The sequence below is a fragment of the Magallana gigas genome, chromosome 4, assembly GCF_963853765.1.
Source record: "Magallana gigas chromosome 4, xbMagGiga1.1, whole genome shotgun sequence".
In the NCBI taxonomy this organism is placed as follows: domain Eukaryota; kingdom Metazoa; phylum Mollusca; class Bivalvia; order Ostreida; family Ostreidae; genus Magallana; species Magallana gigas.
The window spans coordinates 41,325,089-41,345,465 of record NC_088856.1 but is presented as its reverse complement, the minus strand read 5'-3'; the positions used below and the strand labels follow the sequence as shown (position 1 = coordinate 41,345,465).

Sequence of the window (20,377 nt, the reverse complement as noted above, 5' to 3'; positions counted from 1 at the left end):
GAGGCTAATTAATCCCTGTACCGGTGATCATAAATAGGGGTTAATTGTTTAAATATATGTATAAGAGTAAATATGTCACATGACCGGCCTGGTACATCATACAATTGCATGTACAAGTATATATATACATCATTTGCAATTGCCACATGCAGTAAATACGTCAATCGTAATTGGTAATATTGTTTGTTATAGAATTGATAGTCTGAAAATCATGTATATAATTAAATGTTTAAACATACTGGAACCGCGCCGTGATTTTAAAAAATCGGGAAAATTGCTTAGAACTAATACCCTAATAGTTTCAATGCATTAAATAAAAGAAATGATTTCATCTTCTTCCTTGCATTTCATTTAGCTATGAATTAGATGAACGTTTATCTACTCGGTTTAAATGTATTTACTACGTAAACCAAACGGTTTCCAATAAGGTATAATATATTTTTGTTCACTGAAGACAAAGTTCCGTGTTTCATTCTAAATATATGCATGCATGTAATTTATAAATTAGATATGATTGATTGTTACAATTTGAATGGAAGTCAAAATCTTTTCAAGTAAAAAATACACATTGAATACATTGAAATAATATCCAGTGATATATAGCATATAACAATCTCCTTGAATATGTAAGTTGCCGTGGCGCAGAGGAAGTGAGGTGATGCTGGTAAACGAAGGGTCCCGGGTTCATTCCTTGTCTTGGGCGTTTTGATTATTTTTGTTTTCATTTTATTATCTAGAACAAAAACCGTTTTTTATACCTTTTCTATCATTATCATATCGTTAATATATTTTGTTGGTAAATTAAGCACAATATTGAATTGAAATATTTTTAATTGCTTAAAGGTGGCTTAAAGGTAGCTTAAAAGTAGCTTAAAGGTGGCTTAAAGAAGTTTGGACATTAAGGACCTATAAGTTGTCCTTAAAGGTGGCCTAAAGGTGGCTTAAAGATCGTCATTAAGCTACCTCTAAGCATCTTTAAGCTATCTTTAAGGAGAACTTAAAGATGGTCATTCATCCTGTGATTCCCGACAATAATATTGAATTGGATAGGACTTAGTAAATAAATGCAAGACGTAAAGATTGAACATATTTTTTTTGCACATGCACCAAATGCCCACATCTATCTGCATCTACTTTGAGCATGTTTGATTATTGAGTTACATGTAAAAGTTGACTAATATAAAAAGATTTACTTTTTTCCAGTTCATTGTGATGTCAAAAATACAAAAAAGATTCAAAATTTAAAATTGTATGGTATGTAAATGTACATGTATATTTATATATATGGTGGGTAATATGCAAATTCCATTGTTAATAAATTGAAAACGGCATTTGATACCACCATTTAACTAATGATGAAAACAGTTTTGAAATGAAGCTTATTTTTTGTGTAATAAACTTGTTTTTTTTTTATTCAAAACATAACGGTGTGTATGTTCAAAATGTGAAAAGCCAATAAAATGTCAATGACGGATATAAAACGCTTTTTAATTTGTTTGAAATAAAATACATCTTGTGCGTACTATCATAAGCATGTTTAATCACGTTACACTCTGTTTAATCGAACGGGTGTCCCTGGTATATTTTTAAGCGGCTACAGATTTATCTTTGTTGAATTTGAAGATCAAATTATTGTTTTGATTAGAAGTACTTATAGTATGCGAACACGTACTTAAAGCGATCAATTTGTGGTTTTCCTAAAGATGTATTTATAAAAAAAAATTAATCATAGCAACTCAAGGTGTTTGTTCTTATATAACCATTAACTTTAATATTTGATTTTGGCACGACGCGGAACAATGGCTTAACATCAAAGTGGTCATATTTGATTTGCCTAATATGATAACGAAATTCATTATGCAAAAGCTTCACAAGAAAAAGGAAAAGCTAAAACATTAGCTAACAGATATCATGTTCTTTAATTTGTTTGAAATTAAATACATCTAATGCGACGTATAATGAGTTTTTAAATGTTTATTATGGTTCAGATACGGTGTATCTGGCAGTAGAATAAGAACGCACAGTTTCAAAAAAATCAACGAGTACACGACTATGGCTCGAAAAGAGGCTCCGCTTAATCGACTAAGCCAACCGAGTAAAATTGACTTCCTTAATATTCATTGAAAATGGAGGTCTGAAGTTTTATTAACTTATCTTTAATGACATATCCATTTATCAAATAAGTGGATGCCATCTTGATCGTTATTTCGATTGTTATATTGTTTTTGTGTCATTCATATTAGATTTATAATCTAATATGTTTGCAAATCTTTGTTTTCGAAATTTAGCTTTTGGCATATTGCAAATAATTATAAAATTCAATGTATGTAGAGAGTTTAAGATTCATCTGATTGAACTGTCAAATAAAAGAATAAAATGTTTTATAAGATAATAAACCAAAAAGTTCTCAATTACACGTAGCTCGTATAAAATGCACCAACATTGAATGAAATAATTATAAGGTACATGTATCAACGGTATGTGATTTTTAAAAAAGTTCAAAATATCTTAACATTCTGTTGATAGTTTTTTTTTTTGAAATACACATTGTAAACAAGAACTTTTCTGAATTCAATAATACAACTGCGATGTCACATCGATGAGATATTTCATAAAAGTGATTATAATACTAGAGCCGAGATCGTTGCAAGCAACGATGAGGTCTTCCGTTACAGCTTCAAGTCAAGAAAGGATTGTAAATCAGTATTCATAAAACCCGCCCCTTTCTCCTTACACTTGTAAGGGTCTGACAGATATTGATAGGAGGTCATTTTCACACTACCTTAACTTTTGACCAATCAGAGCTTTAGATAATCAATTCAAACTCTTGAAAATTAGTTCATGCCTATTTCATTTGTATTAATGCGGAGTATTGAAGAGTTAGACCTCTCGTAAAACAGATAAAGACATGTCTGTGATAATTTGGAGATATATTTAGACAAGAAAAAAGTATTGACTGCGACTATAAAACACTATTACGCACAGGGAGCTATTCCCCATAAGCAAAATGAAAGCGGGTATGAATGTCTTCATGTGAAGATTTTAATTCTCATATAACGCAATGTCCAAACAATACTTTATTACAATTAGAGTGATAAAATAATGAAGAACAATTTTTACAGCGACATTATTATCGTAGCATGTATCGTTTTTTTTTCTTTTTTTAGTTTTACAGCAAAGACATTTTAGCAATTTTTAAAACATAGATTTCGATTATATAATTCAAGTGGTACAATTGGGGAAAAAATCAAAAACAAAAATCAGAGGACAACATTCAAAGTGTCAATTTTAAAGATTTCAAATAAAATGCATGAAATGATCAATATAAGCTAATACTCACAATAAACACTGTCGTTCCATCCTTTCAAAAAAAAAAGAAAAATGATTTACTAAACAATAGATCAAAAATGCTTCAGGAATAGTTACAGAGATATAACACTAAGCACAAACATTCAATGAAACAAAACCAAGTCAAATGATGTTCATATTAATCAAAGTACCATCTTCAGATTCAGAACATATGTTGTGCTCATAATTCATTCACAATATACAGTTTAAGCAAGTTAAACCCAAAACCAAAATGATTCGAATTTGTTGTGCATTAAAACAACATGCAAAGTAAAATAATAAAAAAAAACAAGATAAATGTAAAATAGAGTACATGTATTAATGAACAGTCCAAAACTTTTAAAAAATTGTTCGTGTTTGAGCAAATTGCAATCAAAATGATTAATTAATGATTATGATGTATGACTCATCACCATGAACGGTCAAAGGAAGAGTATAATACTTTATAAGAAAATAAACCAAAAGGTTTCAAACCTATGTAGTTCGTACAAATGCACTGACATTGATTGAAATAACAATTGTATTAGATGGAATGTTTTTGTATTGAATTAACGTAACAAAGGAAGTCAGTGTAATGAAGGTTTTGACAGAATTTAAATGGTAAATGATAATTATACATATGCAATGAAAATGGAGATATGGATTTTTATCAATTCATCAAATCTTTGTTTCGGATATTTATATTTTTCATATTGCAAATAGTCATAAAATGATACAATCTAATTAATCAAATATTTAATGACTCACCTTTCTGGTCTGTCCAAAAAAAAGAGAATAAAATGTTTTATAAAATAATAATCCACAAAGATCTCAAGTGCATGTAGTTCGTATAAATTGAACCAACGTTATTTGAAATAACTGCGATATTAGTTGTTATGATTTGCGAATTGAATCATCCTAACAAAGGTACCTGTATCAACAATATGTGATTCTCAAACCATTAGAAATATCTGAATATTCTGCGTATAGGTTTGTTTGTTCAAATAGACACTGTAAACAATATCTATAGTAGTCTTGATTCAATTATCATAACTGTGATGTCACATTGATAAGATAATGCAAGAAAGTGAGTGATACTGATTTTTCATATTGCAAATAATCATAAAATGATACTATCTAATTAATCAAATATTTAATGACTCACCTTACTATGCTGTCAAAAAAAAGAGAATACAATGTTTTATGAAATAATAATCCAAAAAGTTCTCAAGTGCATGTAGTTCGTATAATTTGAACTAACGTTGATTGAAATAACTGCAAAATTAGTTGTAATGATTTTTGAATTAAATCATCATAACAAAGGTACTTGTATCAATAATATGTGATTCTTAAACCATTGGAAAAATCTGAATATTCTGTTATAGGTTTTCTGTTCAAATAGACACTGTAAACAATATTTATATTAGTCTTGATTCAATTATCAAAACTGTGATGTCACATCGATAAGATAATTCGTGAAAGTGAGTCATAAAGATTGTATCTTGAAGAATTATTTTATCAAGAATTTAAAAAAGAAATATCAATTTCATCTGCATTTGTTACCAAAATTAACGAACCTCTTGCGATCTTGATATATCATTTTTTGAATTGTTGACAGTATTGTTATTGTATCAAATATACATCTGTATGTATGATCTCTTTAAAAAAAACTCCATCAAACAGTGAACTATAAGGTATTCGACCTATGCTAGGACTTAATTTTTCTAGCCTTCTTTTTGAAGAAAACTACAGATAAAAGCATTTGTGGTGTGTTTAATTAACGCACCATAGTTACAATATAAGTTACAAAACTTAAAAAAAAAACAAAATCTAGTGGTTATTAAAGAACGTTTGGGTTCACATAATTTGTTTAACGAGTCAGCGACAGATTATCTATATCGTAGATATTTTGAAAAAAATAATAATACTATATCCATTATTTCGAGAGGGCTGAAGTGTCGTTTATATATTTAGACGATATTAATCTCGCTGAAAAGAACAGCTATGTCTAGCTATATTAAAAAATGTTCAAATTTTAGAAAATCTATTTTTCTGGTTTATCTTTTCTTCCAAGTAATAGTTTATAGCTTAACAAACCATTTTTTAAAAGATTAAGGAATATTTTGGTGAGTATTTTTTACCACGAAGTCTCCTTAAAATTGAACAAAATGTTTATTTAGCAACCGGATTTCATAAGTGGTAGTTTTGTTTAGAACGTTATTGATTTTACTTAAGCCATGTATCATTTGCTTTATTTTTAGATATATTTGCAGAGATTTAGAAAGATAAAGAACACTGGAAGATATTGTCTGTGCCCTAAGTTGGAAAATGTCATTTAGTTGAATAAGAGAGTGTTATTTCATATTCAGATACAAAATTCATTTCTTATATACTTAAAAATCACTTTAAAATAAGACAACATGAAGGTGTACCTTTCTTCTTTGATGTATGAAAAGACTAAAATTTGTAGATTTTTTTAATTGCGTGTATAAATCTGCAACGTCTCATGTACTACAAGATAATTTTTTTTTTATCAGAACAATTATATACTTAGATTTGTACATAACTCTTAAATTGAATATTTTCCATATTAATTTATTTTTTTTCTAGAAAATGTGAACAGTCATTCGGAGAGGTCTTTCATTTGAAAACGGAAAAAAGTCATTAGTCCATTCTATTCACAGGGCGAAAAACAATCTTTAAGCAAGTCCTTCAAGGTGGCTTAAAGGTGGCGTAAAGGTGGCTTGAAAGATATACAATCTTTAAGCCACCTTTAAGTCACCTTTAAGCTGAGCTTATAGGTCCTGAATATCCAAACTTCTTTAAGTCACCTTTAAGCCATCTTTAAGCTACCTTTAAGCATATTTAAGTGGCATTTATGCTCCCTTTAAGTTGTCTTTACACCATCTTTAAGTTCCCTTTAAGTCAAGTTTGATCAAACTGAACAATAAAAACATATATTAAATGCAAAAGCTCTTTTCTAGGGAGGGGAGGTGGTGATCCGAGTGATGATATAATTTCCAAGTAAGGGGGCAGGGGGGGGGGGGGTGTTCCAGGCGGTTTTAATTGTCGCTCCATTAAACACATATCGCTATCATCAACAACGCTCCGATGGACACAGATTGCCAAAATTGTTTTTTGTTTCAAAATTATTGTAGGGGTGAGCGCAGTCTCTGTATCTAAATTTGTGCATGAAATTATTAAACAAAATAAAGATAATGAACCAAATCATGATTGAATTTAATAATCAGTTGAAGGTATGTATTTTTTTTTTTCAATTTTAATTATTTCTAGGTCTAATTCTAGATCTGCTAGATACATGTTAAAGATGAAAAGACTCTCAACTGCCTTTGTTATATCGGGCAGGATATTACTGCTTTGTTTGTCTAGACATAGTTTTGTTCGTTTGTGTATATCTTACATGTACATGTATTAGAGTCTATTGTTTGTCCAACTTAAGAAAACCCCTGGAACTAGCACAGAATATACAAGATATACACAACAGGTGTGTCGTGTGCCCAGGTGCACGTTTGTGTATATCTAATTCGAGTCTATTGTTTGTCCAACTTAAGAAAACCCCTGGAACTAACACAGAATATACAAGATATACACAACAGGTGTGTCGTGTGCCCAGGTGGAAGTCAGGGTTTCTAAAGGCGATGAAATCTTAGTATGTACGTGTAAACGATAAGTCTAGTGAATAAAAGTTTATTTACATTTGTAATTCATTTTCAAAGTATTATTTCCTAACTCTGGGTTTTAAAAATGGTATGTCTACAAATTAAAGATACATGTATGTAAGAGTAAAATCTAGAGGCTAATTAATCCCTGTACAAAATGTACCGGTGATCATAAATAGGGGTTAATTGTTTAAATATATGTATAAGAGTAAATATGTCACATGACCGGCCTGGTACATCATACAATTGCATGTACAAGTATATATATATATACATCATTTGCAATTGCCACATGCAGTAAATACGTCACCCGTAATTGGTAATATTGTTTGTTATAGAATTGATAGTCTAAAAATCATGTATATAATTAAATGTTTAAACATACTGGAACCGCGCCGTGATTTTAAAAAATCGGGAAAATTGCTTAGAACTAATACCCTAATAGTTTCAATGCATTAAATAAAAGAAATGATTTCATCTTCTTCCTTGCATTTCATTTAGCTATGAATTAGATGAACGTTTATCTACTCGGTTTAAATGTATTTACTAAGTAAACCTAACGGTTTCCAATAAGGTATAATATAATTTTTTTCACTGAACCCAAAGTTCTGTGTTTCATTCTAAATATATGCATGCATGTAATTTATTAATTAGATATGATTGATTGTTACAATTTGAATGGAAGTCAAAATCTTTTCAAGTAAAAAATACACATTGAATACATTGAATTAATATCCAGTGATATATAGCATATAAAAATCTCCTTGAATATGTAAGTTGCCGTGGCGCAGAGGAAGTGAGGTGATGCTGGTAAACGAAGGGTCCCGGGTTCATTCCTCGTCTTGGGCGTTTTGATTATTTTTGTTTTCATTTTATTTTCTAGAACAAAAACCGTTTTCTATACCTTTTCTATCATTATCATATCGTTAATATATTTTGTTGGTAAATTAAGCACAATATTGAATTGAAATATTTTAATGGCTTAAAGGTGGCTTAAAGGTAGCTTAAAGGTAGCTTAAAGGTGGCTTAAAGAAGTTTGGACATTAAGGACCTATAAGTTGTCCTTAAAGGTGGCCTAAAGGTGGCTTAAAGATAGTCTTTAAGCTGCCTTTAGGCCATCTTTACGCTTTCTTTAAGTCATCTTTAAGCAACACATATACCTTAAAGGTGGCTTAAAGATCGTCATTAAGCTACCTCTAAGCATCTTTAAGCTATCTTTAAGGAGAACTTAAAGATGGTCATTCATCCTGTGATTCCCGACAATAATATTGAATTGGATAGGACATAGTAAATAAATGCAAGACGTAAAGATTGAACATAAATTTCATTGCACATGCACCAAATGCTCACATCTATCTGCATCTACTTGCACCATGTTTGATTATTGACTTACATGTAAAAGTTGACTAATATAAAAAGATTTACTTTTTTCCAGTTCATTGTGATGTCAAAAATACAAAAAAGATTCAAAATTTAAAATTGTATGGTATGTAAATGTACAGACCCTGAAACGTACTATTACACCACACGCATACTGCACGCTCGCTACACGCTCGGTAAACGGTTCACACGAAACGCTGAACGGTTTACACGAAACGCTGCACGCTTTGCCCGAAATGCTAAACGATTTACACGAAACGCTGAACGGTTTACACGAAACCATTTGCTCACTTTTCACACGCTTTGGACACGCTTTTATCCTGATCGATTCGGGTGCTCTTGGATTTTTACCCTGAATCTGTTTGTAAGAATTCATTTTAAGAAAACACGAAATAATAGAAATTCTGATATTAGAAACATATATGTACATAAGTATTGAATTGGTGAATAAAATTAATTTGGTACTTATATTTAAAGCAAAACATTATCTATTCACAGAATTAGCAAAAAATACCACTTCTATAAATATATTTATTGCTCAAAAGAAATATCCATGATTCTTATTAGTGCCGTAAATGATAAAAATTCCAGAGAAAAAAGTTACCGTAACACAATATTCAATACCAAAAAAAAAAATCCGTATGATTACAAACTGAAATCGGTTTTTCAGTATTCGGCGGGATTTGTTTTTTCTTCTCATATTAGTATTTGTTTTGGTTTCAGAGAATACGATGTAAAAATCCTAACAGTAAATAAACCTGTAATTATTTACATTGATAATTTTGAAAGTTATGTAAAATAAAATTAGTCAGACACATAAGTTAGAAAAATGCAATAAAACAACCGATTATTTTTTTATGTCGTATCATTCGTGTAGATAAATATTCCGTACATAAAATCACAGAAAAAAATCAATCGATTAAACAATAAAGAAAGTTGTCATTACTATTTCGGATTTCGGAAAGAACAAAAAATAGAAAGGATTTAAATTTTTGTCTCAATATTCTTATACATAACCGGCGCCCCGCATAACAGCGTACAATATATCTATCATATTCCATTTGAAATAAGTACCATGCATATAGATTCCCATGATAATTAATTGCATGTGTACATTTTAGGAAAATGTCAGTGTGTTAATAACTTGTTGTTTTCTTTTATCAGTGTTTAAATAATTAAATTAATAACTTGTAGAAATATTTTTAATCGGGATTCAGAAGAATTTACTTCCCGCATTTCATAGAAACGAACAGTATATTTTCTTTCTATGTTTACATTTACATTTGTTCAAATTAATGTTAAATAATCTATCATTTAAATTGTGTACATCAACAAATACTGATTTCGACTACCTTAAAGTCATTAAATTTCTATTGGCTATTGACAAAAGATGAGATGCGTGACCATCCAATGAAAACGAATACACAGAGTTTGATTGACAGGTACAGCCAGGTGCAGGTCTTACCTGATGTCCGAGGTTATGTGTGCTGGTCGTACACAGCCGAATAGTGTCAGTAACAAGTCTTCTTTCAATACGCATATCTTTCTTTTGTTTGTTAAAAATGAATTCAATTTTGTAAAATTTGTATAAAATCATTTCTTATAGATTTTTTTCACGAGAATATCTAAAAAGGCGTTTTGCCAATCACAAACAGTTTAAAGTAATGTTTAACACGAGCGCTATTTTGAAACAATTAAATTGTCAGAGAGTTCCGAATGAAATCTGATGAACGTTTCACACGGTTCTCGCACGCTTTGCCCGAAACGATTTACACGCTTTGCCCGAAACGCTCACGCTTTGCCCGAAACGTTAAACGGTTTACACGAAACGCTTCACGATTCACACGAAACGCTAAACGGTTTACACGAAACGCTAAACGGTTTACACGAAACATTTCTAGCACGAAAGTCGCACGCTTTTTTGGAGTAGTAGTACGTTTCAGGGTCTGTATATTTATGTATATGGTGGGTAATATGCAAATTCCATTGTTAATAAATTAAAAACGGCATTTGATACTACCATTTAACTAATGATGAAAACAGTTTTGAAATGAAGCTTATTTTTTGTGTAATAAACTTGTTTTTTTTTATTCAAAACATAACGGTGTGTATGTTCAAAATGTAAAAAGCCAATAAAATATCAATGACGGATATAAAACGCTTTTTAATTTGTTTGAAATAAAATACATCTTGTGCGTACTATCATAAGCATGTTTAATCACGTTACACTCTGTTGAATCGAACGGGTGTCCCTGGTATATTTTTAAGCGGCTACAGATTTATCTTTGTTGAATTTGAAGATCAAATTATTGTTTTGATTAGAAGTACTTATAGTATGCGAACACGTACTTAAAGCGATCAATTTGTGGTTTTCCTAAAGATGTATTTATAAAAAAAAAATAATCATAGCAACTCAAGGTGTTTGTTCTTATATAAACATTAACTTTAATATTTGATTTTGGCACGACGCGGAACAATGGCTTAACATCAAAGTGGTCATATTTGATTTGCCTAATATGATAACGAAATTCATTATGTAAAAGCTTCACAAGAAAAAGGAAAAGCTAAAACATTGGCTAACAGATATCATGTTCTTTAATTTGTTTGAAATTAAATACATCTAGTGCGACGTATCATGAGTTTTTAAATGTTTATTATGGTTCAGATACGGTGTATCTGGCAGTAGAATAAGAACGCACAGTTTCAAATAAATCAACGAGTACACGACTATGGCTCGAAAAGAGGCTCCGATTAATCGACTAAGCCAACCGAGTAAAATTGACTTCCTTAATATTCATTGAAAATGGAGGTCAATTTATCAAATAAGTGGATGCCATCTTGATCGTTATTTCGATTGTTATATTCTTTTTGTGTGATTCATATTAGATTTATAATCTAATATGTTTGCAAATCTTTGTTTTCGAAATTTAGCTTTTGGCATATTGCAAATAATTATAAAATTCAATGTATGTAGAGAGTTTAAGATTCATCTGATTGAACTGTCAAATAAAAGAATAAAATGTTTCATAAGATAATAAACCAAAAAGTTCTCAATTACACGTAGCTCGTATAAAATGCACCAACATTGAATGAAATAATTATAAGGTACATGTATCAACGGTATGTGATTTTTAAAAAGTTCAAAATATCTTAACATTCTGTTGATAGTTTTTTTTTTTGAAAACATTCTGTTGATAGTTTTTTTTTTGAAATACACATTGTAAACAAGAACTTTTCTGAATTCAATAATACAACTGCGATGTCACATCGATGAGATATTTCATAAAAGTGATTATAATACTAGAGCCGAGATCGTTGCAAGCAACGATGAGGTCTTCCGTTACAGCTTCAAGTCAAGAAAGGATTGTAAATCAGTATTCATAAAAGCCTCCCCTTTCTCCTTACACTTGTAAGGGTCTGACATATATTGATAGGAGGTCATTTTCCACTACCTTAACTTCTGACCAATCAGAGCTTTAGATAATCAATTCGAACTCTTTAAAATTAGTTCATGCCTATTTCATTTGTATTAATGCGGAGTATTGAAGAGTTAGACCTCTCGTAAAACAGATAAAGACATGTCTGTGATAATTTGGAGATATATTTAGACAAGAAAAGTATTGACTGCGACTATAAAACACTATTACGCACAGGGAGCTATTCCCCATAAGCAAAATGAAAGCGGGTATGAATGTCTTCATGTGAAGATTTTAATTCTCATATAACGCAATGTCCAAACAATACTTTATTACAATTAGAGTGATAAAATAATGAAGAACAATTTTTACAGCGACATTATTATCGTAGCATGTATCGTTTTTTTTTTTTTTAGTTTTACAGCAAAGACATTTTAGCAATTTTTAAAACATAGATTTCGATTATATAATTCAAGTGGTACAATTGGGAAAAAAATCAAAAACAAAAATCAGAGGACAACATTCAAAGTGTCAATTTTAAAGATTTCAAATAAAATGCATTAAATGATCAATATAAGCTAATACTCACAATAAACTCTGTCGTTCCATCCTTTCAAAAAAAAAAGAAAAATGATTTACTAAACAATAGATCAAAAATGCTTCAGGAATAGTTACAGAGATATAAAACTAAGCACAAACATTCAATGAAACAAAACCAAGTCATATGATGTTCATATTAATCAAAGTACCATCTTCAGATTCAGAACATATGTTGTGCTCATAATTCATTCACAATATAACCAAAATGATTCGAATTTGTTGTGCATTAAAACACGTGCAAAGTAAAATAATAAAAAAAACAAGATAAATGTAAAATACAGTACATGTATTAATGAACAGTCCAAAACTTTTAAAAAATTGTTCGTGTTTGAGCAAATTGCAATCAAAATGATTAATTAATGATTATGATGTATGACTCATCTCTATAAACGGTCAAAGGAAGAGTAAAATACTTTATAAGAAAATAAACCAAAAGGTTTCAAGCCTATGTAGTTCGTACAAATGCACTGACATTGATTGAAATAACAATTGTATTAGATGGAATGTTTTTGTATTGAATTAACGTAACAAAGGAAGTCAGTGTAATGAAAGTTTTGACAGAATTTAAATGGTAAATGATAATTATACATATGCAATGAAAATGGAGATATGGATTTTTATCAATTCATCAAATCTTTGTTTCGGATATTTATATTTTTCATATTGCAAATAGTCATAAAATGATACAATCTAATTAATCAAATATTTAATGACTCACCTCCCTGGTCTGTCAAAAAAAAGAGAATAAAATGTTTTATAAAATAATATTCCACAAAGATCTCAAGTGCATGTAGTTCGTATAAATTGAACAAACAACATTATTTGAAATAACTGCGATATTAGTTGTTATGATTTGCGATTTGAATCATCCTAACAAAGGTACCTGTATCAACAATATGTGATTCTCAAACCATTAGAAATATCTGAATATTCTGCGTATAGGTTTGTTTGTTCAAACAGACACTGTAAACAATATCTATAGTAGTCTTGATTCAATTATCATAACTGTGATGTCACATTGATAAGATAATGCAAGAAAGTGAGTGATACTGATTTTTCATATTGCAAATAATCATAAAATGATACTATCTAATTAATCAAATATTTAATGACTCACCTCACTATGCTGTCAAAAAAAAGAGAATAAAATGTTTTATGAAATAATAATCCAAAAAGTTCTCAAGTGCATGTAGTTCGTATAATTTGAACTAACGTTGATTGAAATAACTGCAAAATTAGTTGTAATGATTTTTGAATTGAATCATCATAACAAAGGTACTTGTATCAACAATATGTGATTCTTAAACCATTGGAAAAATCTGAATATTTTGTCATAGGTTTTTTGTTCAAATAGACACTGTAAACAATATTTATAGTAGTCAGGATTCAATTATCAAAACTGTGATGTCACATCGATAAGATAATTCGTGAAAGTGAGGAATAAAGATTGTATCTTGAAGAATTATTTTATCAAGAATTTAAAAAAGAAATATCAATTTCATCTGCATTTGTTACCAAAATTAACGAACCTCTTGCGATCTTGATATATCATTTTTTGAATTGTTGACAGTATTGTTATTGTATCAAATATACATCTGTATGTATGATCTCTTTAAAAAAAACTCCATCAAACAGTGAACTATAAGGTATTCGACCTATGCTAGGACCTAATTTTTCAAGCCTTCTTTTTGAAGAAAACTACAGATAAAAGCATTTGTGGTGTGTTTAATTAACGCACCATAGTTACAATATAAGTTACAAAACTTAAAAAAAAACCAAAATCTAGTGGTTATTAAAGAACGTTTGGGTTCACATAATTTTTTTTAACGAGTCAGCGACAGATTATCTATATCGTAGATATTTATAAAAAAAATAATAATACTATATCCATTATTTTGAGAGGGCTGAAGTGTCGTTTATATATTTAGACGATATTAATCTCGCTGAAAAGAACAGCTATGTCTAGCTATATTAAAAAATGTTCAAATTTTAGAAAATCTATTTTTCTGGTTTATCTTTTCTTCCAAGTAATAGTTTCTAGCTTAACAAACCATTTTTTAAAAGATTAAGGACTATTTTGGTGAGTATTTTTTACCACTAAGTCTCCTTAAAATTAAACAAAATGTTTATTTAGCAACCGGATTTCATAAGTGGTAGTTTTGTTTAGAACGTTATTGATTTTACTTAAGCCATGTATCATTTGCTTTATTTTCATATATATTTGCAGAGATTTAGAAAGATAAAGAACACTGGAAGATATTGTCTGTGCCCTAAGTTGGAAAATGTCATTTAGTTGAATAAGAGAGTGTTATTTCATATTCAGATACAAAATTCATTTCTTATATACTTAAAAATCACTTTAAAATAAGACAACATGAAGGTGTACCTTTCTTCTTTGATGTATGAAAAGACTAAAATTTGTAGATTTTTTTAATTGCGTGTATAAATCTGCAACGTCTCATGTACTACAAGATATTTTTTTTTATCAGAACAATTATATACTTAGATTTGTACATAACTCTTAAATTGAATATTTTCCATATTAATTTATTTTTTTCTAGAAAATGTGAACAGTCATTCGGAGAGGTCTTTCATTTGAAAACGGAAAAAAGTCATTAGTCCATTCTATTCACAGGGCGAAAAACAATCTTTAAGCAAGTCCTTCAAGGTGGCTTAAAGATGGCGTAAAGGTGGCTTAAAAGATATACAATCTTTAAGCCACCTTTAAGTCACTTTTAAGCTGAGCTTATAGGTCCTGAATATCCAAACTTCTTTAAGTCACCTTTAAGCCATCTTTAAGCTACCTTTAAGCATCTTTAAGTGGCATTTACGCTCCCTTTAAGTTGTCTTTACACCATCTTTAAGTTCCCTTTAAGTCAAGTTTGATCAAACTGAACAATAAAAACATATATTAAATGCAAAAGCTCTTTTCTAGGGAGGGGAGGGGGTGATCCGAGTGATGATATAATTTCCAAGTAAAGGGGCAGGGGGGGGGGGTGTTCCAGGCGGTTTTAATTGTCGCTCCATTAAACACATATCGCTATCATCAACAACGCTCCGATGGACACAGATTGCCAAAAAAAAATTTTGTTTCAAAATTATTGTAGGGGTGAGCAGTCTCTGTATCTTAATTTGTGCATGAAATTATTAAACAAAATAAAGATAATGAACCAAAACTGCATGATTTAATTTGATGATCAGTTGAAGGTATGTATTTTTTTTTTCAATTTTAATTAATTCTAGGTCTAATTCTAGATCTGCTAGCTACATGTTAAAGATGAAAAGACTCTCAACTGCCTTTGTTATATCGGGCAGGATATTACTGCTTTGTTTGTCTATACATAGTTTTGTTCGTTTGTGTATATCTTACATGTATTAGAGTCTATTGTTTGTCCAACTTAAGAAAACCCCTGGAACTAACACAGAATATACAAGATATACACAACAGTTGTGTCGTGTGCCCAGGTGCACGTTTGTGTATATCTAATTCGAATCTATTGTTTGACCAACTTAAGAAAACCCCTGGAACTAACACAGAATATACAAGATATACACAACAGGTGTGTCGTGTGCCCAGGTGGAAGTCAGGGTTTCTAAAGGCGTTGAAATCTTAGTATGTACGTGTAAACGATAAGTCTAGTGAATAAAAGTTTATTTACATTTGTAATTCATTTTCAAAGTATTATTTCCTAACTCTGGGTTTTAAAAATGATATGTCTACAAATTAAAGATACATGTATGTAAGAGTAAAATCTAGAGGCTAATTAATCCCTGTACCGGTGATCATAAATAGGGGTTAATTGTTTAAATATATGTATAAGAGTAAATATGTCACATGACCGACCTGGTACATCATACAATTGCATGTACAAGTATATATATATATATATATATATATATATATATATATATATATATACATCATTTGCAATTGCCACATGCAGTAAATACGTCACCCGTAATTGGTAATATTGTTTGTTATAGAATTGATAGTCTAAAAATCATGTATATAATTAAATGTTTAAACATACTGGAACCGCGCCGTGATTTTAAAAAATCGGGAAAATTGCTTAGAACTAATACCCTAATAGTTTCAATGCATTAAATAAAAGAAATGATTTCATCTTCTTCCTTGCATTTCATTTAGCTATGAATTAGATGAACGTTTATCTACTCGGTTTAAATGTATTTACTAAGTAAACCTAACGGTTTCCAATAAGGTATAATATATTTTTTTTTCACTGAAGACAAAGTTCCGTGTTTCATTCTAAATATATGCATGCATGTAATTTATAAATTAGATATGATTGATTGTTACAATTTGAATGGAAGTCAAAATCTTTTCAAGTAAAAAATACACATTGAATACATTGAATTAATATCCAGTGATATATAGCATATAAAAATCTCCTTGAATATGTAAGTTGCCGTGGCGCAGAGGAAGTGAGGTGATGCTGGTAAACGAAGGGTCCCGGGTTCATTCCTCGTCTTGGGCGTTTTGATTATTTTTGTTTTCATTTTATTTTCTAGAACAAAAACCGTTTTTTATACCTTTTCTATCATTATCATATAGTTAATATATTTTGTTGGTAAATTAAGCACAATATTGAATTGAAATATTTTTAATGGCTTAAAGGTGGCTTAAAGGTAGCTTAAAGGTAGCTTAAAGGTGGCTTAAAGAAGTTTGGACATTAAGGACCTATAAGTTGTCCTTAAAGGTGGCCTAAAGGTGGCTTAAAGATAGTCTTTAAGCTGCCTTTAAGCCATCTTTACGTTTTCTTTAAGTCATCTTTAAGCAACACATATACCTTAAAGGTGGCTTAAAGATCGTCTTTAAGCTACCTCTAAGCATCTTTAAGCTATCTTTAAGGAGAACTTAAAGATGGTCATTCATCCTGTGATTCCCGACAATAATATTGAATTGGATAGGACATAGTAAATAAATGCAAGACGTAAAGATTGAACATATTTTTTTTGCACATGCACCAAATGCTCACATCTATCTGCATCTACTTGCAGCATGTTTGATTATTGAGTTACATGGACAAGTTGACTAATATAAAAAGATTTACTTTTTTCCAGTTCATTGTGATGTCAAAAATACAAAAAAGATTCAAAATTTAAAATTGTATGGTATGTAAATGTACAGACCCTGAAACGTACTATTACACCACACGCATGCTGCACGCTCGCTACACGCTCGGTAAACAGTTCACACGAAACGCTGAACGGTTTACACGAAACGCTGCACGCTTTGCCCGAAATGCTAAACGATTTACACGAAACGCTGAACGGTTTACACGAAACGATTTGCTCGCTTTTCACACGCTTTGGACACGCTTTTATCCTGATCGATTCGGGTGCTCTTGGATTTTTACCCTGAATCTGTTTGTAAGAATTAATTTTAAGAAAACACGAAATAATAGAAATTCTGATATTAGAAACATATATGTACATAAATATTGAATTGGTTAATAAAATTCATTTGGTACTTATATTTAAAGCAAAACATTATCTATTCACAGAATTAGCCAAAAAATACCACTTTTATAAATATATTTATTGCTCAAAAGAAATATCCATGATTCTTATTAGTGCCGTAAATGATAAAAATTCCAGAGAAAAAAATTACCGTAACACAATATTCAATACCAAAAATAAAATCCGTATGATTACAAACTGAAATCAGTTTTCCAGTATTCGGCGGGATTTGTTTTTTCTTCTCATATTAGTATTTTGTTTGGTTTCAGAGAATACGATGTAAAAATCCTAACAGTAAATAAACCTGTAATTATTTACATTGATAATTTTGAAAGTTATGTAAAATAAAATTAGTCAGACACATAAGTTAGAAAAATGCAATAAAACAACCGATTATTTTTTTATGTCGTATCATTCGTGTAAATAAATATTCCGTACATAAAATCACAGAAAAAAATCAATCGATTAAACAATAAAGAAAGTTGTCATTACTATTTCGGATTTTGGAAAGAACAAAAAATAGAAAGGATTTAAATTTTTGTCTCAATATTCTTATACATAACCGGCGCCCCGCATAACAGCGTACAATATATATATCATATTCCATTTGAAATAAGTACCATGCATATAGATTCCCATGATAATTAATTGCATGTGTACATTTTAGGAAAATGTCAGTGTGTTAATAACTTGTTGTTTTCTTTTATCAGTGTTTAAATAATTAAATTAATAACTTGTAGAAATATTTTTAATCGGGATTCAGAAGAATTTACTTCCCGCATTTCATAGAAACGAACAGTATATTTTCTTTCTATGTTTACATTTACATTTGTTCAAATTAATGTTAAATAATCTATCATTTAAATTGTGTGCATCAACAAATACTGATTTCGACTACCTTAAAGTCATTAAATTTCTATTGGCTATTGACAAAAGATGAGATGCGTGACCATCCAATGAAAACGAATACACAGAGTTTGATTGACAGGTACAGCCAGGTGCAGGTCTTACCCGATGTCCGAGGTTATGTGTGCTGGTCGTACACAGCCGAATAGTGTCAGTAACGAGTCTTCTTTCAATACGCGTATCTTTCTTTTGTTTGTTAAAAATGAATTCAATTTTGTAAAATTTGTATAAAATCATTTCTTATAGATTTTTTTCACGACAATATCTAGAAAGGCGTTTTGCCAATCACAAACAGTTTAAAGTAAAGTTTAACACGAGCGCTATTTTGAAACAATTGAATTGTCAGAGAGTTCCGAATGAAATCTGATGAACGTTTCACATGGTTCTCGCACGCTTTGCCCGAAACGATTTACACGCTTTGCCCGAAACGCTGCACGCTTTGCCCGAAACGCAAAACGGTTTACACGAAACGCTTCCCGATTCACACGAAACGCTAAACGGTTTACACGAAACGCTAAACGGTTTACACGAAACGTTTCTCGCACGAAAGTCGCACGCTTTTTTGGTGTAGTAGTACGTTTCAGGGTCTGTATATTTATGTATATGGTGGGTAATATGCAAATTCCATTGTTAATAAATTGAAAACGGCATTTGATACTACTATTTAACTAATGATGAAAACAGTTTTGAAATGAAGCTTATTTTTTGTGTAATAAACTTGGTTTTTTTTTATTCAAAACATAACGGTGTGTATGTTCAAAATGTAAAAAGCCAATAAAATATCAATGACGGATAAAAAACGCTTTTAAATTTGTTTGAACTAATGATGAAAACAGTTTTGAAATGAAGCTTATTTTTTGTGTAATAAACTTGTTTTTTTTTTATTCAAAACATAACGTTGTGTATGTTCAAAATGTAAAAAGCCAATAAAATATCAATGACGGATATAAAACGCATTTCAATTTGTTTGAAATAAAATACATCTTGTGCGTACTATCATAAGCATGTTTAATCACGTTACACTCTGTTGAATCGAACGGGTGTCCCTGTTATATTTTTAAGCGGCTACAGATTTATCTTTGTTGAATTTGAAGATCAAATTATTGTTTTGATTAGAAGTACTTATAGTATGCGAACACGTACTTAAAGCGATCAATTTGTGGTTTTCCTAAAGATGTATTTATAAAAAAAAAATTAATCATAGCAACTCAAGGTGTTTGTTCTCATGTAACCATTAACTTTAATATTTGATTTTGGCACGACGCGGAACAATGGCTTAACATCAAAGTGGTCATATTTGATTTGCCTAATATGATAACGAAATTCATTATGTAAAAGCTTCACAAGAAAAAGGAAAAGCTAAAACATTAGCTAACAGATATCATGTTCTTCAATTTGTTTGAAATTAAATACATCTAGTGCGACGTATCATGAGTTTTTAAATGTTTATTATGGTTCAGATACGGTGTATCTGGCAGTAGAATAAGAACGCACAGTTTCAAATAAATCAACGAGTACACGACTATGGCTCGAAAAGAGGCTCCGATTAATCGACTAAGTCAACCGAGTAAAATTGACTTCCTTAAT

At 30.2% G+C, this 20,377-nt stretch overlaps 1 protein-coding gene across 1 annotated transcript in view; it reads right to left on the bottom strand.

The window, feature by feature from the left end:
- Nucleotides 1-20,377, bottom strand: part of LOC117681563 (uncharacterized) — a 100,977-nt gene that overhangs the window by 36,106 nt on the left and 44,494 nt on the right. The window contains exons 10-13 of the mRNA XM_066083364.1: nucleotides 13,521-13,529; nucleotides 13,122-13,130; nucleotides 4,493-4,501; nucleotides 4,096-4,104 (exon numbers count right to left, since the gene is read on the bottom strand). Of these exons, the coding sequence (XP_065939436.1) occupies nucleotides 4,096-4,104; nucleotides 4,493-4,501; nucleotides 13,122-13,130; nucleotides 13,521-13,529 (36 nt within the window). The remainder of the gene's footprint in view (nucleotides 1-4,095; nucleotides 4,105-4,492; nucleotides 4,502-13,121; nucleotides 13,131-13,520; nucleotides 13,530-20,377) is intronic.